This window comes from Chaetura pelagica, unplaced genomic scaffold (genome assembly GCF_000747805.2).
Source record: "Chaetura pelagica isolate M959 unplaced genomic scaffold, ChaPel_1.0 scaffold33, whole genome shotgun sequence".
In the NCBI taxonomy this organism is placed as follows: domain Eukaryota; kingdom Metazoa; phylum Chordata; class Aves; order Apodiformes; family Apodidae; genus Chaetura; species Chaetura pelagica.
In genome coordinates, this window is record NW_009952874.1 from 109,791 (window position 1) to 137,264 (window position 27,474).

A 27,474-nucleotide genomic window follows, 5' to 3' on the forward strand; every position below is an offset into this window, starting at 1 on the left:
GCAGGAATGAAATCCACTGTGATCAAACATAAAAAGTGAAATAAGCATATATGAAGTTAAATCATGCTAGTTAAGTAGTCACATTTCCAGATAAAGGGGTGTCAGCATTTCTTCTCTGGAGCTGTATAATCTTATGATTCATCAGCTATGACAATTCTTGCTGGGTGGAGTCCCAGTATGTAGAGATTTTTTCAGGCAGGCATGTCTGTTGTCGTTGTTTTAAGCCAATACAACTTACTGGTATGTACCTCACAGATTTTTACTCCATATTAAGAGAAATACTAGTTTCCAGATATATTATTGCCTGAAAAAAAATGAAAATTATTATTCTCCAAAACTTGGGAAGATTAAATAGGAAATAATATGGAATTGCTGTTTATTTTGACTGTGTTAGGCTAGCACATATATTAATATGTGTGTTAGAGCAGCCCTAAAGCTGTTACAGCAGTTGGTTGGGATTTGTTGATACAGAGAAAATTCTGACTCAGAAAAAAAGTTCCAAGGTTCAAGTTCAGGAGTGTAAGGTTACTTGGGAAGAGGCTGTGGAAAGTACCCACGGAATCATCTGATCTAGTACCGGTAATATTTATTTTCTTTATTATTGTCTTTCTCTTTCCTATCCATTCTTTCCTGCAGCCACTATCGATGCAGATGGACAGGGATTTTGTCAAGGTGGATTTAGTATTGATTTTACAAAGGTATGTGACTCTTTCTTAAATGATACTGTTTCAGCAGACAGTTGCAAATGAACAACCCTGATACAGACCACGTGCAAGCACAGCTATCGTGGAACTAAATGTAAACTACCATTCCTGAGGTGGGGAACACCACAAAGAACACAATCCTGTAAATAAACAAAAATAACTTCAAACCACTTGTGTTATAAACCTGTTCCTAGCTAGGTATGCACAGCAGCATGCTTTCATTTCTGGTAGGAATGCTGTCCTAACAATGACAGTGATTTTTCCAGCCTCATACCATAAACCTGCAGCTACTTCTCAAGTGAAATGAACTGATAGTCTGCTTCCTTGAGACACTTATTTTGAAGTCAGTGCATAGCTAGTGTTACTTCTTGAGGAAGAAAAACTTTCTGCTAAAGGGAACTAGTAAACAATATTCTGGTGAGTATTGGTTGTTTTTTTTCCATCAGGTAGCAGAAGCAGACTCTTTTTTATTTGCTATCTGTCTTAGGTTTCTTCTACTTACAGGTTCTCTCTGCTTTTTATACTTTCTTTAAAATTCACGATTACTTTTTAAACCAAAGCAGACTAAAACTGCCCAAATCAGACAACTGACTGTAGTTTTTATGTTGTACAGTTAGATTGTTTAGCATAGTCTGGACATGTTAAGACCATGCAAGTCCTTTTGTAATGTGGCAATTTTTTGCATTCTTTGTGCCTTGTGACTTAGTTGTATCTCTTTGATTTTTGCTATAGGACATTCATTTTCTTTCTGTAGAAAACTTTGCAAAATGCAGAATAGGACTTGTAAACATTGGAGTGGTTTTGTGTGCACCCCTTGGGCTTAATGTGCAGACTCAAGCCCCAGATAAAATCAATTTTGGGCTCTTAATCCACAACTCCAGCTGAGTGGGCAAGCTTGGGGATAAGGTATCTCCAAATCTCTGACCTAATTTTTTCTGAGTGGTGAATGTGGGAGTTTTTAAGATTAAAACCAGAAAAAGTGGCTTAATTATGTAGTAAAGCTTATGGCCCGATTCAGTATTTACAAAGCAAATTCCTAGCACTGGGATAGCTAATGTGGTTCAAGCTGAATCAAATGGTTTGTGATTGCAGTTGTACCAAAGACTAGGGAGTGGTGGAATTACATCACAGCTTTCCTTAGTTCAATCTTTTTAAGGATAAGTTACAGAATGTGGCAGGGGCCAAATATTAAACTATTTTGTGTACTGGCCTTAAAACTTGTTATGATTGCCTTGGTTGCCTTTAAGACAAGAAGACTTGTCTTAAAGTGTTCTCCTGGTTGCATTTCTGTTGCCCTAGATTGATGTGGAGAGAAGGATGTATAGCAATAAGAGCAGAATTCTGCCAGGAGTCTTAAAGGAGTGAAATAAGCAAGTCACTTAAGGCAGAATCTCTTATCTCAGCATTTCAAGAGATGCTTTTTTGATTAATAATTTATTTTTTAAAAAAATGTTGGAGTCAGTGAAGCTACAGTGATGTATGTGCATGCGATTACTTCCTGTAAATATAGGACATGTTATTTTGTCTTTATGCTTAATCTGTTTTTCATTTTTTTTCCCCCTCCAAGGGAGACAGAGTGCTACTTGGAGGACCTGGAAGCTTTTACTGGCAAGGTGAGATATATCATTTAAGTCACAGAGAAATTGCCCTCTTTGTTTTTTCTCTGAATCCCCTTAGTCATTTGTATCCACACTCCTCCAATCACTGTCTAAGTCTTCATCAGTAAAGAAACTAAGAGAAATAATTTTTCTTCATCCTTAAAAATATTTTCTGAATGCTCAAGGCAACCATAGAGGAAAGATGTCTTTTGTTTGACAAATAACTCTGTGATAATTTTCAAGACATTTTCCCAGAACTTAAAAGCATTTAATCAGCAGGATGTTTTCTTTAGGGTATTTTTTTGGTTGCTTAAGTATCTACTTGTTTTCTTATTTCTGTCATACATACGAAATATGTATTTTCAATGAGAAATGTACCCTGCAATGAGGGAAATAATTTTCCTTTGACTGCAAACATGTATTGCAGTAGTTTCTATTACTGTGTTTGTGCCATGGTGCACATTTTACCTTTAACTGCACTGTTGACAGAGCACTTCCTATATGTTTTGCTAATGTGGGCTTCAGTCAGTATTTGTTTGCAGGATCATTGGGAGTGTAGCTATTATTCTTTGTCTAAAAGGCTGTGCTGCTACAATCAGGACAGAACTTTTTGGCAAAAGTGGCATCTGCTGAAACAACCTTATTCTCTTCTGGTACAACCACAAAAAATTCCAACTCAGCAGACAATAGTACGCTAGTAAAAATTGGATTTTTCACTCCATATTTTTATTCGATATTCTGAGTTGATAGGAAAGTAGTCTTGCCTACACTTCATGTGTGTCAGTATGTATGGGAAGCAAGTTTTTTTCTGGAAAGAAATTACTTGTTCAAGATTTAATGTAAAAGTACAAAAGACTGAATGTAATGAAGTCACCACCTAGTGGCTAGTGAGGTGAAAGCAGACACCTATATACTGTGCTCATTTTCTTTTCTGCCATATGAAACTCTTATGCTGTAGGCTTTAGACAAGCAGAGATGACTCAGTTCTGCAATACCCTAAGTACCTGCTTACTGGTACCTAACTGGGCACTCCCCTCTAAGTCCAGGCTTGCATATTGGTGAAGCTTCTCTTTTCAGTGTTAAGTTCTTCGTGTGCTTTTGATTAAATATATGGATAAATCTTTGCTGCAGAAGGATCCAGATTTTCTCTTATATTCCTTCTAGTGCTGCTGCTGTTGACTATTTTCTGGAGCAGCTGTTGCTCTAGAAGCAAGCTGTCTGTAAATCAGCCCTGTTGTCTTTTGAATGAGTGCACACCTTTTTCTGTGGTTTTCAAGCAGTTTTCTTTCCCTTCAGGCCAACTCATTTCTGATCGAGTGACAGAGATTGTGGCTAAATATGACTCCAAAGTTTACAGTACCAAGTATGATGACCAGTTAGCTACCAGACCTGCCAGTGCTACTTTTGATGACAGCTACTTGGGTGCGTAGTTGGAAAAGGAAGAAAACCTAGCTGTACTTGAAAAACTGCCTTCTGCTATTCATATTTAAGTCAAACTGTTACTATTTATGTATGACAAGTGACTCAAGAGCTGCATGTCTGAAATTACAGTAACGTGTGTATCATGGAAGCTTCTTTATTTTGCCATAGGCTTGACTGAAAAAGCACCTTATAACAAAATAAATGGAAATATTTTCATAATGTTTTGTGCTCTGCAGTCAGGCTGAGAAGTTAATTCACAGGGGTTTTTTTGTCTTTTTTGGGATGCAGCTGTTCCTAAATAATCTACCAAAACAAAATGTGGAATAATCATATTTGGGATGAATGCTAATGAAGAGAGTCCCTTGGAGGAGTGGGAAAAATAATCACTTAGCTTCATATATGTCTAACAGGGTTCTAAAAAAGCAAGAGTAGACCAGGAAAATTCCCAGAATGATAAGTATAAAATTTTAATCATCTTATCTTAAATTCATGGATGCTGATAAATTACAGTTTACTTATAATCTTAGAGGCAATATTTATTTCACATTTTAAGATAAAATGACAGCATTGTGCACAGGTTGATGGGGAGTCTGAAGAGTGATGGAAGGGTCAATTAGATCTTAAAACTAACTTCTTAATTTTGTCTGATTAGGCTATTCAGTGGCTGTTGGAGACTTCAATGGTGACGGCATAGAAGGTACGACCCGTGTTTCATTAAAAAAATCATGTTATTATGCTAGGCAGGTCCATCAAATAAATGGTATAGAATAATTGCAGAATAATTGCAGAGCAAAATGTAAAAAGCACTAGGAGAGAGCTACTCTATGCTAGCTAAGAAATTGTGCTTAGTGATCTGAGTGTTAATTACCTTGGTGTATTGTTTTATGTTTCAGACTTTGTATCTGGAGTCCCAAGAGCAGCAAGAACTCTGGGCATGGTAGGAAATTTGAAACGTTAAACTTGCTAAATAACAAGATGAGTACTGTTGGTATGTTATAGTATGTACTTCTTCTTGTGCAGGTGTCTATCTACAATGGGAAAAACATGTCTTCCATGTACAACTTCACTGGCGAGCAGGTATGTAGCTTCATTCAGTTTGGTGGGTGACAGGGAGGTTATTCCCATCATGATGACAGATGACATGTTTAGACAGTATATAAGGTACTCGAGTATATAATGTCCTATGTTATTAGCTTGTGTGCCAAAGAAGAGCTTTTTAAAGTTTGTAGAAATCCTGAAAGTGTGTTCTGTGCTTTTGCCCATTTTGTGTTACTACTTAAAAAAAGGATTTTATTTGAACGAAAGAAATGCCTACTCTGAGAATTGGGAAGGAGTCATGAGGGGGAATGGGGAAAGTAACAGATGCGTTTGCTTTCTAACACAGTGAGGAAGAGAAATGAGAGAAAAATAATGAAGTATGAATCCACAACTTAACATCTTTTCTATACAGCCTTGTATAAACTTGCTAGTGGGTTTATATCAGTACAGTTCACTAGCTTGTTCTGAATTTTGTGTTTCAGATGGCTGCCTATTTTGGGTATTCAGTGGCTGCCACAGATATCAATGGACTCAGCAGCTGTTTTAACAACTGTAGATTTTTGTAGTTGTTCACATAAATATACTTATGTATTAATATGCTTTAAATGCTTTCAAAGCTGTTATCTTTGTGCTTCCTTTGCCTTCAGTTACAATTTAAAGATGGGAAACTTTCATCTTAGTATTGATCTCAGTGCTGAATTAGTCCTACTAATGGATACTTGAGAGAGTGACACAGGATTTTCATGCTGTTACTGAAGAACCTTATTCTTTTTGGTCCAGTTATACAGATTTGTTTATTGGAGCCCCTCTTTTTATGGATCGAGGTTCTGATGGGAAACTTCAAGAGGTTGGGCAAGTTTCCATTTGCCTTCAACGGGCTTCTGGAAGGTTTCAGATCACAAAGCTGAATGGTTTTGAGATATTTGCAAGATTCAGCAGTTCTATTGCACCTCTGGGGGATCTGGATCAGGATGGCTTCAATGGTAGGACATAATTTATTGATCAGTATTTTCAGTTTAGAGATGAAATCTAGACAACACACTCAGTGTGGATTCAGCCCAGAAACATGAGGCATTCTAACCATGACTGAATGTTGGACAAGAAGGTCTAGACTCCTTTCGATGCTTGTATGCTACTCCCAAGAATGCTGACAGGAGTTACATGGATGCATCGAGCAGAGACTATACCATTTATGCTACAGCAGGGATTATTACAGATAAGTTTATTATTAAGTGAAAAGTGCAGTAGAAACATTGATGACTCTGCACTGTGACTTTTCAGGACGTTTCCACTTCGATTTTCCTGTTTCCATTGCTTAAAGCCAATTGCCCTCTCCAGAAACATAATGATGAGTGAAAACAGTATTGGTTTCAGAGAGCTAGTTAAAAACATCCTGTTAGAAGGGATTTTTGTGACACAAGTCTAGATTATTATTATTTTTTTTTACCAGAAGGAAAGGTCTAGTGAAAATATCCCAACTGCACCTAAATGTACCAAGACCTGAGTGTCTTGGGCAAGTACTTGGATGAAAGTCTGAGTCTGATATAACTGAATCTGTGGACTCTGAAACCTTTTGCCAGTGTTTATTACTCTCCATTCCTAAGTGAAAGTTAGGGAACAGACAGGAACCATGTAATTCTGGGACAAAGACTTCCAAAAATCCTAGTGAGAACACTTTGTTTTGTGAATCATATGCCAGTATTTCCTAAAGAGTGTTAGAAATGTGAGTTCCACAAAAAATGCTCATGGTCTTGTTTTTTCCATTCTGATTGCAAGCCAAGTGTTTTCTGAAATACAAAAAAATATAATAGGCTAATATAGCAAATTGCCAGTAGCTCTAATTATTTTTTTAATTGTGTCATTGACATTGTTTCCAATCCTCAGGTTACTTTCATTACCTTGGCAAGATCTTTTTTTATATCTAAAGTAGTTGCATTTAACATCTGGTAAGAAATGCAGAACAGGTGTAGAAAGCAGTATCATGCTTTCCAGAGACTTAAGTCATGTTAAGATGAAATTTTATTTTATGCCAACTAGAAGTATTTTACTTCAATCTCTTCTTGTGATGTACCAGTTTGAACAGGATATATGTTGTGTAGCTCAATATACTTGATGACATAGTTTTTATGAGGTTCATGTTTAGATTTTTAATTGCTAATAGTATACAGAATTAGTGTGAAGACGCAATCACACTGCAACTATTTACGGAAGACTTTGGAAAGGTTACAGCTGTTAGCTAAAAATCCAGTCACTTCATGAGATTATCCAAACAATGTTTTGATTCCATTGTATCTCAATCCAAAACAGACTGTAGGTGAGAAAGCCGTAGTGTAACCTGCATCATCTTAAGAGTAATTACTTTGCCATTTTTTAGTCTGCTTTTTAGTCTTTTTTTTCCTGTGCTATGTTTCATTTTGGGATTTTTAATGAACATGTTTTCTGTCACAGTATGGTGCAAGATGGGAATTTCTCCTGCTTTCATAAAGTTTGTAGAGATGAGTCCAAAATTAATAATGGTAAACTACTGAGTCCTTGGGTTGCTAATGAAACTCAAATTTAAGGCAAAACCAGGAAATAATGTCATTACTCCATATTGTGTTTAATAGTTGGAAATTACCATGTTTGGTCTTTAAATCAACTGTGGAAATGCTGAATTTAGATGGTATGTAGGTTTCTAAACCTGTCTGTACAGCTAGTCCAATTAGCTTCTTGTTTATTACTGATTATGTGTCATGGATAATAAGTACTGTCAAATATATTAAGCTTTAAGAGAAAGCAAAATTGCAGTAACTTGAAGTTTTTCATGAAGTGTATTGCCAGCCCATAATCAGGATAGACTGGAGTTTGATATTTAACTTTGGTTTAGGCTGATTTAAATTTTTCAGACTTGTTAAAATGTCCCACTCTCTGTAGGAACATGTGTCTTAATGAAATGGGCATATAGGCTCACTTAGTTTTGTGATCTGACACCAACAATGACTAATGCTGGATGTTTAATACTCTGAAAAGCATCTCAAAGCCATAGAAATTGGGTGTAAGTCAGTTACTGCAGTGCAGAAGCATAAGCAGAAGTGTTTTCTACCCCCCAAGTCTATTACATATATTATTGTTCAACATGTATACTTACTAGAAAATCCAGCATCCAAATAAAAACAAGCAACAACACAAAAAGGTTGTTGATAAGCATTTTAAAAGCTGGTTTCATTTACTCCCTACTGACACACCTTGACACTGTAATATCAGAAATTACTGATGAAAGCATAAATATGCTCTAGTCTGTGTCTGGAGATGTTTACAATTGTTCTTTTGGTTTGACAGATATAGCAGTTGCTGCGCCATATGGTGGAGAGGACAAGAGAGGACTTGTCTATATCTACAATGGAAGAGCAAATGGTTTGAATGGAGTTCCATCTCAAATCCTGGAAGGGCAGTGGGCTGCTCGCACTATGCCACCCAGCTTCGGGTACTCGCTGAAAGGAGCCACAGATGTGGATAAAAATGGATATCCAGGTTCTTTGCTCTAAATGGCACTTCAGAATCACTTAGTAGTGGCCCCATCTCTGATGAACAGCGTTTTAAAATTAATAAATTGTAATGTGTCCTATTTCTCTTTTCTTGATAGATTTGATTGTTGGAGCCTTTGGTGTTGACACAGCTGTTTTGTATAGGTAAGGGTTCCTCTATGATTTCAGCCAGGTCAAATAAAATGATAGCTCTGCACAATTATTGATTTATTAGAGAAACACGGATTAGAGAAGTCTGGAATTCTCCAAATTGCTGGAGGTAAAAAAGATTATACTGTTCTTGTCACTGAGTAAATCTACAGTCTGCTGTCTATTTATCTTTCTCAATCTAACGAAAGTATAAATAAGGTCTTTTCCAGGCTTTCTGAGTGACACTCTTCTAGTTTCTGACACAGAGGATGCTGCTGGCTATTGCACTACTATTCCAATAGTTTTATCCAATTTTTTTCCTTTTGGGAAAATACCTTATTTGTCTGTGCTAGCAAGAGACAGGGCTTCTTCTTAACACAACTGTCCATGTTCTGAAGGTAATAAAAGGGCACAAAAATGCTTCCTGCTTTTCCTTATTCTAGTCCCTGACAATTTATTGTTCTTGCAATTTCACTAAATATTGTCTAGGTGTGTATGTGTGTATTTCACAATTTGATGGGTAGGGTATTGTTTAGCATGGTGGTGAATTATGTTCAAGAGGATGTTTTCTTTGCAGGGCTAGACCAGTTATTAGAGTAAATGCTGCCCTGGAAGTTAATCCAACCATTTTAAACCCAGAAAACAAAGCCTGCTCACTGTCAGATGTCCAAGTGTCTTGGTAAGCCAAGTATTTTTGTTTTCCTTTGAGGGGAGGGACCTTTTTGGATTTTGTTTCCATAGGCTTTCAATTTTGAAAGAGTCATCTAGTTGTAAAAAAGGCAAGCTAACACAGGTTTTTCAGAAAGAACAGATAGTACAAAACAAGAACTCTTTGATGTCCCAAGAAGATAACGGATCACATGGCAATGTTTTTTGCCATCAACTTAATTTTCAGAGTGGCCTTATAGAAGACACTTGGGAAATTACCTGCTCTGCAAACTGGTTTTAGTTCCTTTTCCTGGACTATTATCTGAACCCAATTTTCCTTTCCTGTGCTAACTTCCTTTTCAACTCAGTATGCCAGTTCCTTCTACCTTTTAAAATAAAAGAGGCACATTTGATTTCAGGACTCAACACTCTGTTTCACAGGTGGGACTATTCCTACGTAAATCAAGACTCCGAAGCTTTGCATCACTGTCTACTTATCGATAGGTTATAGTATCTCTCACGCCAGTAGAAAATAGCTTTTGGGAGTGAACTAGAGTCTCAAAAGTAAATACCTTTCATCTGAGTTTAAAAAAGAGTTTTGAGAAGAAAAAGAAAGAAAAAGAGTATGGAATTAATCTTTTATTTTCCTCCAAAACAGCTTCAAAGTGAAGTTCTGCTTGAAAGCGGATGGCAAAGGAAAGCTCCCTAATACGCTCAGTAAGTCCTGGAAGTTTACAAACTGTCTTGTCTTTTTGTGCTGTTGACAGACATGTGCACTGGCCCTTGTTCTCTTGCCTTAGTGAATAAGTTGGCTGCCCTTTACAGCACAATCCTACCAGTTGTGTGACCATACACACATATATGATTGTCTTGATCAGATTTTTTGCTGAAGTTGTGTCAGTGGGATTTGAGCATACTGAGGACTTGATATGTTTTAGCACTTGGTGGAACTAGTCCGTTGTATCCTACAGAATTGAGATCAGCTCTCCTTGAGGGGAGTTTTAGACAAGAATAGTCAAGTATATACATTGTTAGGTCTGCATAATATAGCCAATCCTTACAGGGAAGTTCTCACATTTCTGCAGAAATAATAAAGTTCTGATAGATATCAGATTCTCTGGATCCCAGGAAAAGGCTGTTTCAAACAGGTTTTAAAGTTTTGTCTTAGACTGTGCTGTGTGGCAGACAGCCAGGTTTTGTCTACTGATTATAAAAGCTTTTCCTTGTTTCCTATATGGCATGTGAGGAGGTGGTATGATCTGGGAAGATTCATGTAAATAGCTGTTACATATTTTAAAAATTTAAACCATTATCTATGATTATTTAATTTAATCATTATCTATGTAAAATAGGTGAAGTAATTAAATTAGCAAAACAGGTAAATAATTCTGTACAAGGTATCTTTACAATTTTCTGGGGGAAAAGCTCCACTTGCAGTTCTATAGCAGCTATAAATGTATCAGTTGTCTTGGATGTGTCCATTTTTGAAGGAAAAAAGAGAGTGTAACTTAGCACAGCAACAGTGCTGGTGAGTTACTGTTTAGAAAACTAATGTAGTAACAGGTTCTATAACTGAAAGAAGTGGAAGTTTTAAAAGTTCAAAGGACTAGGTTTTCATTGGAGCTAAAACAGCTTTTTCCATTCCCTTCCTGATGGGAATCTATACGGTGTTTATTGGAATGAAATTTCCCTAACCTAAATGTTTTGGATTGGACAGATTTTCAAGTGGAGCTGCTGTTGGATAAACTTAAGCAGAAAGGAGCTATAAGGAGAGCTCTCTTTCTCCACAGCAAACAGCCTAGCCACTCTAAGAACATGACTATTACAAAGGGAGGCAAAATGAATTGTGAAGAACTTGATGCCTTCCTGAGGGTAAGTAGCCATTGATGTTTTAGGCAAATAATTTTTGGTACGTTGTCTGATACAACCATTCTAAAATAGTCTAAAAGTGTTTAAAAAACATAGGAAAAAAAAATGCTGCAGAAACTTCATGCACAATTGATAGGCTTAAAATTGCTAAAATGGATTGGAAGTTCAATTCTGAACTTTGTTATTGACTTCTTGGAAAATTTCAAAGTAACATTTAAGTAAATAAGTAAAGGTTGAGCTGCTAGTTTGGAGGTGAAAATAAAAATCAGCAAGTAACAGACAAAATGAGACAAAGAAGGCTGAAATATTGTCTACTTTTTCTCAATCTTGTTGCTTTGATCCCCACAAGTGTGGACAGATGCCAACACAATTACCAAGTGTAACCCAGTAGGAGAAACACTGGCTCAACTAAGGAAAGAATGTGTGTAGCTATTTAAGTTAGATGCAGCTCAGATGTATCTTGAGCATTTATAAATCAAACAATACTTAGGTCTCCAAAACAACCCTGAAAAAACAGTAGTGATTATTCAGGGTTCATGGAGGACAGGTTGTAGCTTTCTTTGGCCTTTTGAGCGGGATCTGTATGTAAATAGGCATCCCACATCTCAATGTTAGTGAAGCTAGAACACTTTTCCACCAGACATTCTCAGAGTGATGGCACATGACCAATATGAGATATACCAGTATGAAATCTCCTTACACTGGATGCAAAACCAATTGAAAAGTAAGTTACCAGTATGTTTCTGCCCATAAAAGGTAGCTCCTCAAGTAAGATGCTGCAATGAGCTGTTCTAGATTCAGTAAACTTAGAAGCAGGGTTTGCACTGATAAAATCTGTGGCTTATATAAAGCTAAAAGATGGCTTTCAAGTTCTCTGACAGGCAGGATAGACATTTGAGAAACAGAAGTCTTTGAAATGAATTAGATGCAAGTCAGGGACTCCAAGCGCTAAGTAATAATTTTAAAAAGTAAAAATCATGTCCAAAGAATAAGATCTACAAGGGGATCTTAGAAGTTCACTGAATTTTGTCTGACAGAAAAGAGTGGAACAGTTATAGCCCTTTAGACTCCTCACTGTTATGCTTTTCTGACTTAATACTTCTGTATGCTCTCGTTTTCCACGTGTAAAACAGGCGTGTTACTGCTCGAATTGTCCATCTTCAGAGTTTCCACTGCAGATTTTTATAGTTTGAAAAGTTCAAAATTTTATTTTTCTTTTGGCTTCCTCATTCCTACTGCCGTGTAACCACCACTTGAAAATGCTGCTCACTAGTCTCTTGGGATGTGTGTAAAGACTGCAAGGATGTTTTATTTATAATTCATATCTCTGTTTTCCCCAGGATGAATCTGAATTTAGAGACAAGCTAACTCCCATTACTATTTTTATGGAATATCGTCTGGATTACAGAACAGCTGCAGATGCAACAGGATTGCATCCTATCCTTAACCAGTTCACTCCTGCTAATATGAGCAGACAGGTATATGTCTTACAGTCTGGGATGAGAGAACACACTTTCAATACTTGTGTTCATCTTAATATTTCTGAAAAATTAAGATAGAAAGATATACATCTAGGGCTTTAGTCTTTGATTTATTATTGATGGTTAGTTTGGTAAGTTTGTCTTATTTCTCTTCTCTGTGCCGCATTTGGGTTTTGACACGATTCTTTGGTGCTAGACTTGCTTTTCACACACGTTAACAGTTTACTTGAGAAAAGCAGTTATAGTAGTAATGAAGGTGTTAATCTTGAAGGATTGGAATGTTTCATCCATTACTCCTACTTTGCTCTGTGTATATTATGTTTATCCCTGCAAGTAATAAACATAGGTTTTCTGTTACTGCCCTTTATTCAAATTTTAACACTTCTTTGTAAAAAGGATAGTGGAGATAGAACTCAAAATGAAGAGATTGTTCAAAGTATGGGAAGAGGATTAAGGCATGGAGACATAAGCCCTAGAATTGCAGTATGGCAGGGTGAGGCACAGTGCCCCCATATATAAAAAAATATTGATTTTCTTCTGAGACTAATGAGATGAAGGTATCTCATAACCAGCTATTTAGGTGGTGTTGTTTTTTTTTCATTTGGTGGTAAAACAGTATTATTGGCCATATATATTTAAACAGATGCAGGATATATTATGACAGTATGCCTTTGATTTTTGTACAGGCACATATTCTGCTGGATTGTGGTGATGATAACATCTGCAAACCAAAGCTGGAGGTGTCAGTAGAAAGGTAAATACATAACACAAATAGTCCAGGGAAAACTAACTTCCTGACTTGAGTTCTTAACTTGAAGAGCTTGTAACACTTCTGTTAAAATGTGTGTTAAAATAAGTAGGACTCCTCATAGTATATAATGTAAAGTAATGCTTAATTGTTTTCAGGGAAACCCTTTTCCTGCTTTGTAACCTCATGTCTTTAATTTGCAACACAGGGCAAGCACACACCATCATCACCACCCTGGCCCCTACAGCATTTATTTGTGTATTTGCTAACCTGGACACATGGCAAGCATAAACCTGTGTTAGCTGCAATTGTACCACTGGTCTGTTATTTAATACTAGATAGAGACACATGGAGATGTGAACAGGCATGGATTTATCCAGCCAAGGGGTGGAATAGGGCTCTGTTGTCACACGTGTGAAAAAACCTGTTGGTATTGGTAATAACTCGTAATTAACCTGGAAAAAAGACACAAGTTTCAACTCATAATTTTTTTCATGACTCTGGGATTTTTGTGCTTTGTATGCCTGAAAGCCATTCTTCAGATATTATCTCTATTCATAAGTGTCATCTGGGTTTTTTCATGACCTTAGTCCAGAGCTGTGGTATATGCACATGTATGTAGATAGTACAGTTCACACACACGCTGATTTATGCCAAGGCGTCAGAAACATTTTATATCAGCGGAGGTACAGTTAGGTTTCCTTGGAGTTGGTGAAATAAAAATATGTTGTTAGCCAAGACATTCTTTTTCTATCTGGAGCAAATGTATTCCAGGGGTCTTGGCTGTCTTCTGTCCTTGAGCCTTCCACCAAGTATTGCTATAAATGTATGCTTGTACCTCTGCTGGGTAGGCATGTCCTTCAAAATGTACAAGTGATTTAGCTGTTTGTAGTTGTTTGCTTTTGGTTAAAAAAAAAGGTGTCAGTGGTTTTGTGGTTTATTGTAAGTTTTTTTAAAAGGTTTCTTAGGATACAGTCTGTCATATTTGCTCCATTTTGGTGATTGTAGGCAAGCTTTTATTTTAAACATAGTGTAGAGCACTCTTAATATTCCTGAAACATAGGTACTGCCTCTAGATTTCTCTTATGTCTTTGTGTAATTTCAGAATGTGTCTTGTTTCTGTAAGTCCAGCCAGTTCAATATGCTTTAAAATCTGAATGTGGAGCTCATATTTACATGCATTTTTTGTAGTGATCAGAAGCAGATCTATATTGGTGATGACAATCCCTTGACACTAATTGTCAGTGCTCAGAATCAAGGAGAAGGAGCCTATGAAGCAGAACTCTTTGTCATTGTGCCACCCCAAGCAGATTTCATTGGTGTTGTTCGTAACAACGAGGTAAACTTAAAACTCATTCTTCTTCTTTGAGTAGTGATGTTTCAGGAGCAGCTATGGAAGTCTGTGGGAGAGCATCAGTCAGGGGTGTCTTTCATGCTTCAATCTTAAATTATAAGGTTCTTCCAAGCTCAGAGAATTATAACACCTGACTTGATGGTTCCAGTTGAAGAGCCTACTGCCAGCAACAAATGGGAATTATCTGTGTGTTGGAGCTTGACACACAGTTTACCTGCTACAAATCTTAATTTGATTGAATAGTACCGTTGTTAATTTATTCAAGTTTAGACTTTGCATGTCATGTATTAGGTAAAGACCTGAGCACCTGTAAGGCAAAAAGTGATGTTGGGTATTACTGTTCTCTTCCACTTAAGAATGTAGAAAGTCTTGGGTGTCAGTTATCCTGAGTACACAGAACACGGAAGTGTTTTTTTCCTTACTTCCCATTGTTTTATTATAAAATGTCTGTGTAACTTTTATTTCAAGATCAGGTTGGGTGGGAAGTGTCCCTTCCCATTGCAGGGGGTTTTGGAACTACATGATCTCTCATGTCCCTTCATACCCAAACCATTCTATGATTTCTTGGAAGACGTGGGTACAATCCAAATTTTGTTTTAGCGCATTTTAGGTAGATGTAAGTAATAAACTTCCAGATTTTCTTCTTCCTTGTTTTTATTCATTGTAACATGTGATCAGTGTATCTGTCAATGTGCAGAATGTTAAGGGGGAGTCTATTTTCCCTTTCTATCAAAGGATTCCAACTTTGATACCATATTCCTCATGTATGTTGCACCATGACTGGGTTCGGTTCCACAGTTTGTGTCTGCTGCTCTAGAGCTTTGTCATGGGGCTTAATCCAAAATCATATAGCTCCTCTAAGACCTGTTTTTGAGTAAGTAAGTTAGTATCCACGTTATTTTGTTTTCTAGTCTTTATTTTCCCATGAATAGTTGAAATCCTGGCCTGGCTGGATTACAAAGGTTTTAAAAAATAATATGGAGAGATGCTTTAGGTCACAAAAATCGTGAGTGCCACTCAATATAAGAGCATTGAATTTCTCTTTTTATAATACTGGCAAGAGCATCTGTCTCATTTCAAAAGTATTTGTCTCCATGGAGACTTTCATTCTCAGATTTTATTTAATTTTAGTGCTTGACTGTGTTAGGACTAAGACATTGTATTGAAATTAAAGCAGCATATTGAGAGCTGCTCTCCAGGATTTCATCCAGGTGTCCAGATGCAAAGAATAATCTTCCTTAGTATTTCTTTTTGCTTTATTGCAGGCTTTAGCAAGACTGTCATGTGCATTTAAAACAGAGAATCAAACTCGCATGGTAGTTTGTGACCTAGGAAATCCCATGAAAGCAGGAACTAAGGTAAAGTTGGTCCAACAGATGCCTTGTAGCTCAAGCAGGAGTCTAGTGGTGTTTTTCTTACATTAGTGTCTGGGCAGGATGTCTACTCTCAGGAATTCAAGATGAGTTATAGCTGACATTTTGCTGCCCACATTTGGTTACTTCCAGTTGTAATTAGTTACAATTGTCATTGAAATTAAAGGATGAAGGGGACTGTTTGAGTTCTTTTCATGCAACTCAAAAGGAGTACTTAATAAAGGTCTTAATGATCTCTGGTCCCTCATGAGTTTGTATTTAGGTTTATCTGATATGTATTTTTTGGTATACAATAAAGAGCCTGCTCATAACACAGCTTTCTCTTAGTGGAAACCTAACAGTGCTTCTCTCTTTTGCCTAATTTTCTGAAGCTTGAGAGACTTTTGTCTAGTTGAGACTTGTGTACTTCCACTAAATGTAGCTGAAATTGGAAGAATTAAAAAAAATCTGTTAGTGGGACCTGGCAGATATTAAGATGATATGACACAGTAAGTCTTACTCTATGAAGTGAAAATCCATCACAATTATAAACAACTTGATGGTGCCTTTGTTCCAAGAGACATTTGGTATAGATTTATAAATGTGATTTCCAAGGTCTTTCAAAGTATAGAAAGCTGAAGTGTACAGATGTTGAAGCACTGTCAAGCACTGATTATAGAACCAACCTTGGGAACTGAATTTACAAGTGTTAAAACTGTGTCCTGTTCTACAGTGCTTTTTGCTACACATGGGGATGCTGAGTTCCCTGTACAAATGGCTGAAGCAAGGGAAATATAGCATCACTTCTGTTTTGTGGCACTGATGTAGTGGCTGAAATCTCCAGAGAGATTCGTAGTCTGTGAACTGGTCAAGCTTTATTTGACAGTTCTGTGTGTGTTCTCTTTGTGACCATGTGCCTCAAGCGGTTTCATTCTAGTGTAAGACTATTAAGAACATTTTATTGTGTGTTTTATTGTGCTTCCACTGAACCTTAGTAATTTTTCTTCTAAAGCTACTAGCTGGCCTGCGTTTCAGCGTGCACCAGCAGTCTGAAATGGACACCTCTGTGAAGTTTGACTTGCAAATCCGAAGGTAGGGACTTCTTTGAGCATGCACTTCACCTAGCAGATGCTGTGCCAAGCAAGTAGGGTGTGAACTGAGCAGGTAGCTTCACTTTGGGTCAATTCTCTGCCTCTGCTTTATAACTGTTTAAAAAATAACCACATTTAATTAACTATGTTTTCGAAAATAGAGGAAAAATGTAAGAAAACAGTTTTCTGCTTGAATGCAGTTTATTTTGCTTATATCTTTTAGACAGACGACGGCACAAGTGAAATAGTAATAATGAGGAACAAAACCAAATAAAGCGTTTCAGGAAAAGATGGATGTTTTTGTACTTGCATATTGTTGTGATCTGACACTTGTGTTGTGCAACAGAATGACTTGTGTCTTTGCATTTCTAGCCCTGTTTTAAAACTGATGCTTGAACGCTAAATTCGTTCTCATGCAAAGCTAGAATTTCAAGTTTTATATTTTTAAGGATGATGTATATATCTTGCAGAAAAGACAATGCATGTGATGATTTGAGTGGAAGCAACATGGACTGAAGCATTTTACATATTGTATGGCCACCAGCTTAATGGAGCCTAAAACATAAGTGGAAAAAAGAGTAGTGTTCCTATTATAAGAGAAGCATAGTGCTTTCATACAAATATGAGACATAAATATGAATTTATACCTAATTTAAGATTTGGAGATGTGGTCAACAGGAATCTCTTTACCCAATATAGCTTTGTTTCTTATTTGACAATACAAATACTACTGCATTTTGTCCCCATGGTAGACCAAATGCTTCTTTTGCATTTTAAGGGCCTCATGTTTTTTTAAAGTAGTAAAAAAATTATTCTCATCCACATACACATTTTTCATCTACAAGAGTTAAACAAGTTTAAACCTGGCATCGTATTTCCATGATGGAGTATTTTGCAGTAGTGATCAAAGGCCTTGGCAGCATTAAATATCTTTGATCTCACATTGCTGTCTGTTCCATTTTTTCCTCCTCCATCAGCTCGCAAGCGAGGCCACTGGCCTGTGACTCTAGTTCTTCTTTACAGAAAGTGATCTTCTTTGGGGTGTCTGTCTGCCTTAAGCTAACTGTGGTCACTAACAGGTAGTGAGGTTGCTTAGGTCATGCTTCTCTCATGGAACAGAAAGGATGTTCCTGTACCATTTTACACCTTCTATGGAAGTAATTTCCTCACGTGACTTCTCCATGGGAGAATAGTGATGCAATCAAACATGGTAATCACAGCTTATAGTGACAGGTATTATCAAGGTACTGTCTTGCAGAGGTTTTCAAGTTCACACTAGTTGTCTTAAATTCACAAAGCCTAGATGTCTAAAGCTGCCACAATGCCTAGCAGAACAACTATAGTCTCTGAAAGGATGAGGTAGTTATAGATCAGAAAGAAAATACTTCCATTTATTTTTTTACTACCACAGCAATGAGGGATAATTAGAAGCTTCAAGAAGGTATTTCTAAAGGAAATTGGTTAGGCTGACATAATCAGATAGGTCTAAGGAGATGAGAATTCTGTCTCTAGCTCCATTTTGAGGGGACAAGGAGCATACTTAGTATTTCTTTCTGTTTACAAACAAGTCCAAATACATGTTGTGTATGAATGACTTGACATGCCTTGATACCTGTTCATTTCTTGGTATATCTGGCATGTGGGAATGGGTTGTTAACGGGCTTAAACACTGAAGACAGGTAGGCAAGTGTAGCCCTAGCATACTTTTTTGCCTTGGGACTAGTTCATAGCCAACAGGTTTCTGAGCAAATCAAATGTCTTCAAGGGCAACTTGAGCCTCTGCTAGTTTTCTAGTTGATGTTATCCCACAACACCAGCATTTGAATCTTCTTTACATGCAGCAGCTCAGGAGGAGAGTCAGCACTAGCTTTTTGTTCCTCACTGACTTCTTCCTCAGGTAGGCAAGTGTAGCCCTAGCATACTTTTTTGCCTTGGGACTAGTTCATAGCCAACAGGTTTCTGAGCAAATCAAATGTCTTCAAGGGCAACTTGAGCCTCTGCTAGTTTTCTAGTTGATGTTATCCCACAACACCAGCATTTGAATCTTCTTTACATGCAGCAGCTCAGGAGGAGAGTCAGCACTAGCTTTGTGTTCCTCACTGACTTCTTTCTGCTGAGACACCTCCCAACTGTACAGAGGGATGGCATTGTCATGCATTTCAGTAAGAACTTGCTGGATTGTGCTCCTTAGTTTTAGTAAATGTGCTTTCCTGCAGTGGCTCAGGAATCATATTATGATATTACATACAATTATTTTAAGTTTTGGGTTTTTAAAAATACTTAGCTTATTTCATTTAATAAATTAACTTATATTTTCTCTTCAGTTCCAACCTGTATGACAATCTAAGCCCAGTAGTATCCTATCAGGCTGACCTTGCCATTTTAGCAGCTGTTGAAATTAGAGGGTAAGTATTGATGCTATTTTAATAAATGTCTGTATTAAATGAGTATTGCATGTTTGTTTCTTTATGAATGAACTTTTACATCTCTAGCCACCCTTTGGACTTTCTAATCTTGAATAATTCTGAATAATTAAAGCCTGAGTTCCACAAGGGGATGTTGTGCTTCTATTACTAGAGATGTTTTCAGTGGAAAAAGAAGTCCCTCATTTTTGCAGTTGCGCACATGTCTACACATCACTTCCCTCCACAAACTGATTAGGTTTTCATTGAGAACCCCTGCAACCTTTTCTAAAAGCAAAGCTGCAGATGCAATCATAGAGAAGTTTGCAATGCCCTCACCTTCCTCAGTATTAAGCATGGTATTAATATTGCAATGTTTCCATTACCTCTATGACTTCTGCTTAAAGTAAATCTATACTGCACACCTAAAAGTTTTTTGTTTTTTTTTTTAAATTGCTATTGCATTTATTACCATGGTCTAAATTTGTAAATATTTGAGAGGTGAGGGGATGGCACAACTGGAAAACATTATTGCTAGCTTCACCATTTTAGTGTGTGCTGAATTCTTTTTATGAGTCCACTGTTAAGCCTGCATCAGTATTTGTCATTATCACAGTATTTCACAGTGTGGTTTTTGGATGACATGTATGTATCATAATTCCACTGATGGCTTACTAGATGTAGGCTGAATCCAGTGTTTGGGACAGGTAAAAGAGATGTTTCTAAATGCACGACTCATCTTTTCATTTAGAGAAGAAAACTGAACTTGTAATATACAAGCCATTCAAACTCTGCTCCACTGGTATATGCAGACCATGAAAAATGTGAGATTGTATTTTAAGCATGTGGATTTTTAAGATATTCTAGAAAACTAGATTTATCATTTCATACTTTATAATAACAACTTGTTTGCTCCACTGTTTAGTGTGTCATCTCCTGATCATATATTCCTTCCAATTGCAAACTGGCAGCCAAAGGAAAACCCAGAAACAGAAGATGATATTGGGCCTCTAGTTCAGCATATCTATGAGGTATGGAATTACTACTGATTTCAGTTACATATTTTTGTGACAAATTAAAACAAGTCTTCTGGTGTAGCTTGTCTCAGGAGTAAAATCTGTTGTGGGAACAAAGATTTATTTTTCTTCTTTGTTTTAAATGCTGGGTCAATAATTGCTATCTGTAAGAAGGGTTGGAATGCCCACAATTGATCTAACAGGAGTGGCAAAATAGAAAAGGCTGGGGGTTTTTAACATTACTACATATTTTCTAGCCCTTTCAAATCTAGATAAAACATACCAAGGAACTTGAACTTGGAAAATTGATTCATGGCTGTAAATTATTGAGTATCTTCATTTGTATTCCAGCTGTTCTGAATAATTCTTGTGAAGTCTTTTGCCTTGAAAAATTTAAGTATTTAAAATTTCCTTAAAAGAATGACCACAGCTTTAATCTACATCGTTTAATTAAACAAAACTTACTGAGATCTGTGTGAATAACAGTTGTTCTAGAGCTGAAGAGACCATTTAGCTAATTAAAGTAACTTATGGGCATGTATCTGTGCTCAGAATATCTTGGCTGAGACAGTTTCAGTGGGTGTGTCCTGCAGTCTGCTGCAAGAAATGTACATTTTTTAAAAGGAAAAAAATACGCATTTCTTTAAGGCAAAAAACCAAAGCCATGTACCTTCTCAGTAATTTTTATCAAATTACAAAGTAATTTGAAGTTTTACCTGTTGGGGGACTGAATTTTAGCTACCAATTTTAGGTAAAGATGATGCTGTTGCCATGAGTGGTAAGGGGTGGGTGTTTGATGGTGCTGTTGCCATGAGTGGTAAGGGGTGGGTGTAGTAGCTGAATCATTTATGGCTCAAATATTAAATAACTACATGAACATGAAGAAAGAAGGCAGCATTGTTTTTTTACATCTGTTAAAATTCTTTTGATAATCAGCTGAGAAACAATGGTCCAAGTGCCTTCAGCAAAGTGATGATGACTCTGCAGTGGCCTTACAAATACAAAAACGACACACTGTTGTATATTGTTCAGTATGAAATAGATGGTCCCATGAACTGCACTTCTGATATGGAAATCAATCCATTGAAAATTAAGGTAAGCAGAACTTTCTGAGTGGAACAAAGCATGTTTGCTTTGGCAACACACTCAAAGTACCTTAATACCTTAGAGTATTTAACACTGAGTTAAGTTTCCATTTGTTGCTGAGAAACAAGACTGAACCATTTGATAGTATTTGCTCATGTTAGAGCAAGTGAAATAAAAGGCAGACAATAGGTTGTCAACTCAAAGATGAATTTGTCCTCTTTCTTTTCGGTAATTTTTTTTTCTGTAAGACTGCACCATATGAATTCCAAGTGCGAAGCAATGGAATTATATTGAATGTGGTTGTGAGCAAAAATATTCCAGATGCTTCTGAGTTGTTTACGTAAATTTTCTCAGGCCAATTTTTTGGAAGCGAGTGGCACTATTTTTTTTTTTTATTAGTTTACTTACCTAAGCCCTCATCCAAATGCCACACAAGTCAATAGGGATGTTTCAGCTTAAATGTATGCTGTCACTGACACAAAACATGCAGTTTGCAGAGCACAGAGCAGAATAAACATCTTTTTCTTAAGGTGGACTAGACAAAGGAACAGCAGAGAAAAGACATCAAGGTCAATTGAGTGTAGGGAGCAAAATTCCAAGACAGTTTAGAAGTGGTAGTAAAAATCAATATATTTGTTTTAGAAGAATTTAAGCTAAAATATCTGTAATAAGACTGAGGAAGATGTTAAACATGTAGAACAACAAAGAATACTCATGTATCTTTGATAAATGGAACGCAACTTCAGTGAATATGTAAATGCAAATTTCCAGTGCTTTTGCTATACCATTGCTAATAATGTTTTTTACAGTTCTAAGTTTGATCATGTAAACTTGTTATGTAGATGATGAGTAGCATGGTTTTGCCTAGTCCCATATGTAAACTTGAAAATTTAAATTGTGAATTTTGAAGACATTACTGAAATGTTTTATAAACCCACTGTGTACTTGTTCAAGCCCCTACTAAAAAATCTTTTGTCTCAGTCCAAACACGTGGGGAGATACAGTGGTATGCTGTACATCAGTACCCTTCTAGAGCTATTTCTTGAGTTAAAAACTGAAATTTTGAGGAAAAATCTTCAATAACAAATTGCAAAACTGAAATATTTATTGCAGCCCAAGAGTACCTTTTTTGATACACGAAAAGGTTTTGTGCTGAAGAAGAATTAAGATACTCAAGGCTCTGTAGGATCTTAGTAGGAATTTGCATGAATGATTCAGAAAAGGCAGGAGGAACATCTTAATTACAGCTGAAGGTAAAGCCAGGTTCTGAAGAAAACAGCTAGGACAGGAAGAAAGAGAAACCTGATCACTTGGATATTTTCTTGACCTTAACTTTGAAATGTGCAAATACTTAAATGTAAGAGTTATTTATTTTTTGGGTTTCGTCGGTGTATCTTAGATTTCTGCTTCTAAAGATGATGATAAGAATGAAACACTTAGCAGGGAAGATAATCGCGACCATCATATCAGCCGAAGGGATTTAACTGCCATTGAAGGAGATGTGCAAACTTTGGTAAGCTTTGAGCAGAGACATGGTAATACTTTTGGTATTGTTTGTTTTTTATAATTGAGAGATGAAAGGTCCATGTGATGAAGAAGTATTTCAGAAAATCCACGTTCTGTATTTAAATGGTTAATAGACAAACAAGTCATGTTCTGGAGCTTTTCTCTTTGAAGGTTGTGGGGTTTTTTTTCCCCAGTGTGCATCATTTTTCTTCAGGCTAGTCAACCCATGAGGCACATGCCTACAGTTTTGTGTTGTTATGTTTTAAGTCTTTAAAAGCAACAGTTGTTGGGCACTTGATTCAGTGTCAGTCTTCTATGTTGTGCTGTTCCCTGAATTTGAAAATCAATACTTCATAGCAGGAAAGCTTGCAAAATAGGTTAACTGAGCAGCAGGTGAGTGCTGCAGTCATCTTTCCCAGAAATTACAGTTTATTTCACAATCTGTTTCCTAGCTGATCAGTGGACATCCTGCAGTTCGACATGTGGAGGGTGTATCCTTTCTACACAAGATAGGAAATAATCTGTAATACGAAGGAAATATGTTAGCGTATCGCTGTCTGTAACTGCCCTTGCAGAAATGAATGTATCCCTGCTTTAGGCAGGCAGACTGCTGAGAGAAATGCTTGGGAGTTCAGGGTGGACCAATGTACAGTACACCCTGATTCCAGAATTTTTTAGACTTAGGAAAACAAAAAATATGGCCTGAACAATGGAAGTAAGAATAGGAATTAGCTTATGGTGTTATTGTGAGAAAAGTGACTATTTTTTTAGCTATTAGCTACTCTTCTGTATCTATAAATGCAGTTCAGAAGGTTTTGGATTATTTTCAAGGGCTTGGTTTTTGCCAAATCTTCCCAACAACTTGGCAGAATTTCACCTCAGAGACTAATATCCATCATAATTTCAGAGAGTTGATTGATTTCTTACACTGGGAGATGTACCTACACCATGCAGTGCTTTCATCTGTAGTACAGCTAAAATGAAATTTCTAAAATTAAGTATTATTTTGCTCTGATTTCTTCTTGAATTACTGATGGTGTAAGGTCAATGTCACCTGGTGGATGTTAGTGGAAATATGGTTGAGAAAGGCCAGTTGAACTTGTGTAGTCTTAAGTATGGCTTGTAGGTTAGGTCAATCAGCAAAGTTCAAAGACTTTTGTTGAATATAGGGCATGTTCTGTTGGCACCAAGTGCAGTTAATTGTTCTGAGTTTTCCATTGTAAGACACGTGGAGGAAGGTGATGTGAATTGACCAGAAATGGCCTTCCCACCCTCTGACATTTTTTCTATGTGCATAGATAAAATAAATTCCTTAAAGCTAATGCCAGCAGTTTCACCTCTGGGATCCAGGTGGCTCACATAATATTTTCCTGAATGCAAACTTAGAGAGCGCTACAAGTGTTATTAAAAATTGGGGTTTATTTAATATATTTGAATAGTTTATAGTGCTTTGTCAGGAAAAGGGGACTAATTTATGTATATGAGTAAAGTGATTAATGACTTGTCAAATATTTTGTATTTTGAATATCTTTTCTATTTTTCTATGCAGGGCTGCGGAACAGCAGAGTGTTTAAAGATAGTCTGTCAAGTTGGCCACCTGGAAAGGGGAAAGAGGGCAATATTGCATTTAAAATCTCGCCTTTGGACACAAACTTTCATGCATGTGAGTGAGCGAACATAGTCCCTGCTTCTGAAATATAAATGATTTTTGTAAAAGAGTGCAATATTGTATTTAAAATCTCGCCTTTGGACACAAACTTTCATGCATGTGAGTGAGCGAACATAGTCCCTGCTTCTGAAATATAAATGATTTTTGTATCCACATCAAAGACTAATTTTTGTGTTCTCTTACACAGAAAGAAAATCAGAATCATTCCTACTCTCTCAAATCATCTGCTTCTTTCAGTGTTATAGAGTTCCCTTATAAGAACCTTTCCTTCGAAGACATCCACAATTCCACAGTAGTAAGTAACTTACATCCAGCTTGAGTTATCACTCATAATAAGATAATTCTTTAGAAATTAGTAGTAAAACAATGATTGTTGAATAGCTTTTTTGGAGCTTGGTGTATTTGCCATTTTAGCAAGTATTTGATTTGTGTATTAATTTCAGTTATACACATATAATTGAGGGTAAAACAGTTTTTCCTCCTAAGACTAGAGTTAACAGTATTTGTAGCTTTGAAGACCTAACGAAAATAGTTACGAACAGCCCTAATGTTCTTGTTAATGCCATTCTTGTTGGAGAAATATTTTACTTGAAAATTTTCTATTGTAGTAGCACTTAAAGCTTTTGAATAATGGACCTTTATTATATGAATTACTATGTGAAGGTGGAAGAAGAGGAACATCTGTGCTCTAGAGGGCTTCAAAGAGAAAGGAAGCAGGGTGCAAACAGAAAGGAAGATATATTTCTTTGGGCTGCTAAATTAAGTGTTTGATGGACACTATAGCATGAAAGGATTGAAAAGGATTGTGTTTAAGTATGGTTTCTAATGCCAGTGATAAATTCTCTTGTATCTCTTCAGCCTTCTGTAGGTATTTTTTTGTTCTTGTTTTTGTTTCAAGGAATATTGCCTTTTAAGAAAAAAAGGCCTAGAATTCTTTTACTCTAATTCCCAAATATTTCCAGATTACTGCAGTTATACTGAAAATCATCAAGGATTACAGAATACATGTTGCCATGGTATTGCAGACTGCAAAAAAACCAAACCTTCAAACCCCCCAAACCTGCTTTTATGTAACTTGCAAATCCTATTTAATTTGGGTCAGTGAAGCCTTTGTCACTATTCATCTATAGCTGTTTACTAACATTGGAGAGAAAAAACCTATGATGGATTAAGAGTATCTTAAACACTATCAAGTAAAAATATGCAAGATTTAAACGGCATGAATGAACTCTGTAGGTCACTGGTGTGCAAAATGTGATCTGTTGTGTTTTTCTATTAGGTCACTACAAATATTACATGGGGTATTCAACCACAGCCTATGCCTGTGCCAGTGTGGGTTATAATTTTGGCTGTCCTAGCAGGATTATTACTCCTGGCAGTTCTAGTGTTTGTTATGTATAGGGTAAGTATTGTCTTTGGGTTTTTTGTATTATGTTATTGTCCCTACTAGTGATCTATTACTTCAAATAGTACTAGCAGCTTGCAGAAGCAGCTTGTACAAATACCTTGCTCCCCATAATAATCTGAATCAGTTAAGTTTTTGGATAACTGTAAAAACTTTCCAGCTTTGTCAGCAAGTTGAATAAAAGAATGTCTGTGATTGTGCTGATTTAATCAGTTATATTTTTCAGCTGCTACTGGCTTTGGAGGTCAAAAATAAGGGAAAAGACAGTAGGAGGTGGGGGGAAAAATCAAGTAACTAATCAGATAACTGTAAAAACTTTCCAGCTTTGTCAGCAAGTTGAATAAAAGAATGTCTGTGATTGTGCTGATTTAATCAGTTATATTTTTCAGCTGCTACTGGCTTTGGAGGTCAAAAATAAGGGAAAAGACAGTAGGAGGTGGGGGGAAAAATCAAGTAACTAATCAGTTAAGATCTGCTTAAGAAGGAAGGAGAATGTTCATACATTTTTTAAATCACAGTGCAATATCTTCACTGTTCTTTGAATCACAGATGGGCTTTTTCAAACGTGTGAGACCACCACAGGAAGAGCAAGAAAGAGAACAGCTGCAGCCACATGAGAATGGGGAAGGAACATCAGAAGCTTAAGCAGAGTTTTATCTGTAAGACATTCTGAAATTTTAAAATGCCTACTTCTTGGTTACAAATATTGGCTTCCCTGTTAAGGAAAAAACACTCATGACTGCAAAGCTGCTGGTCTCAAAGCATGTACAAAATGAGAGTAAAATATTTAAATCCTCCTTTTTGTATTAATTAGGTTCATGTATGTGATTAATGCATCTGCACTGATTTGTGTTTGAAAAGTAGTATGTAGTGCTATGATTTTTGCTTATTGGGATAGAAAAGACATCTTCTTTGATTCACAGACCAACTTTACATGATTTGCTACACAGATGCTGTGTTTGCTCTTGAAGCCAACAGCTTCCATAGGTAGTTGTGGGATTACATGTTTAGCTTCAATATATTTTTGTTATCATACACTACATTTCATTTCCTAGCTCTTGTGAGCTAGTTGCACAATAAAATATGAACACAACTTGTTTTACAAAACCGAAGAATACTCTTTGACCCTTTAATTCTGCTGATTATTTCCTCCTGTTAAAATATGACAGAGATGAATCGGTGGAATCACTCACATCTCATACCTATTCTGCATGCCTGTTCCCCTTTGCTGATCAGTCATTTGTCTGGTGGTTTCCCTTTAGACTTGACAAATACCATTCTCCAGATCCAGGGTCCCTTACTGAGCCTACAGAAATGGAAGTCAATGGTAGAAAGGTGGGGATGATTTATTTTCTACAGGACTGAGTGCAAATATTCCAGGCAAGATCCAAAGACTCTGCTGTGCATTTTTAAAGCACGAGATCCAGGTGTT

The 27,474-nt window shown here is 36.7% G+C and overlaps 1 protein-coding gene across 1 annotated transcript in view; it reads left to right on the top strand.

The window, feature by feature from the left end:
- ITGAV (integrin, alpha V) overlaps positions 1 to 26,923 on the top strand; it is a 41,740-nt gene extending 14,817 nt beyond the window's left edge. The window contains 26 exon segments of the mRNA XM_009995248.1: positions 637 to 698; positions 2,272 to 2,317; positions 3,599 to 3,724; positions 4,377 to 4,421; positions 4,618 to 4,661; positions 4,745 to 4,801; positions 5,245 to 5,302; positions 5,521 to 5,745; positions 8,081 to 8,272; positions 8,385 to 8,430; positions 8,993 to 9,094; positions 9,722 to 9,780; positions 10,781 to 10,935; positions 12,273 to 12,410; positions 13,100 to 13,167; positions 14,353 to 14,500; positions 15,781 to 15,873; positions 16,880 to 16,959; positions 19,283 to 19,363; positions 20,286 to 20,391; positions 21,313 to 21,471; positions 22,862 to 22,975; positions 24,518 to 24,631; positions 24,825 to 24,932; positions 25,917 to 26,039; positions 26,592 to 26,923. Of these exon segments, the coding sequence (XP_009993550.1) occupies positions 637 to 698; positions 2,272 to 2,317; positions 3,599 to 3,724; positions 4,377 to 4,421; positions 4,618 to 4,661; positions 4,745 to 4,801; positions 5,245 to 5,302; positions 5,521 to 5,745; positions 8,081 to 8,272; positions 8,385 to 8,430; positions 8,993 to 9,094; positions 9,722 to 9,780; positions 10,781 to 10,935; positions 12,273 to 12,410; positions 13,100 to 13,167; positions 14,353 to 14,500; positions 15,781 to 15,873; positions 16,880 to 16,959; positions 19,283 to 19,363; positions 20,286 to 20,391; positions 21,313 to 21,471; positions 22,862 to 22,975; positions 24,518 to 24,631; positions 24,825 to 24,932; positions 25,917 to 26,039; positions 26,592 to 26,687 (2,645 nt within the window). The 3' untranslated portion in view covers positions 26,688 to 26,923.
- Positions 26,924 to 27,474: the final 551 nt, after the last annotated feature.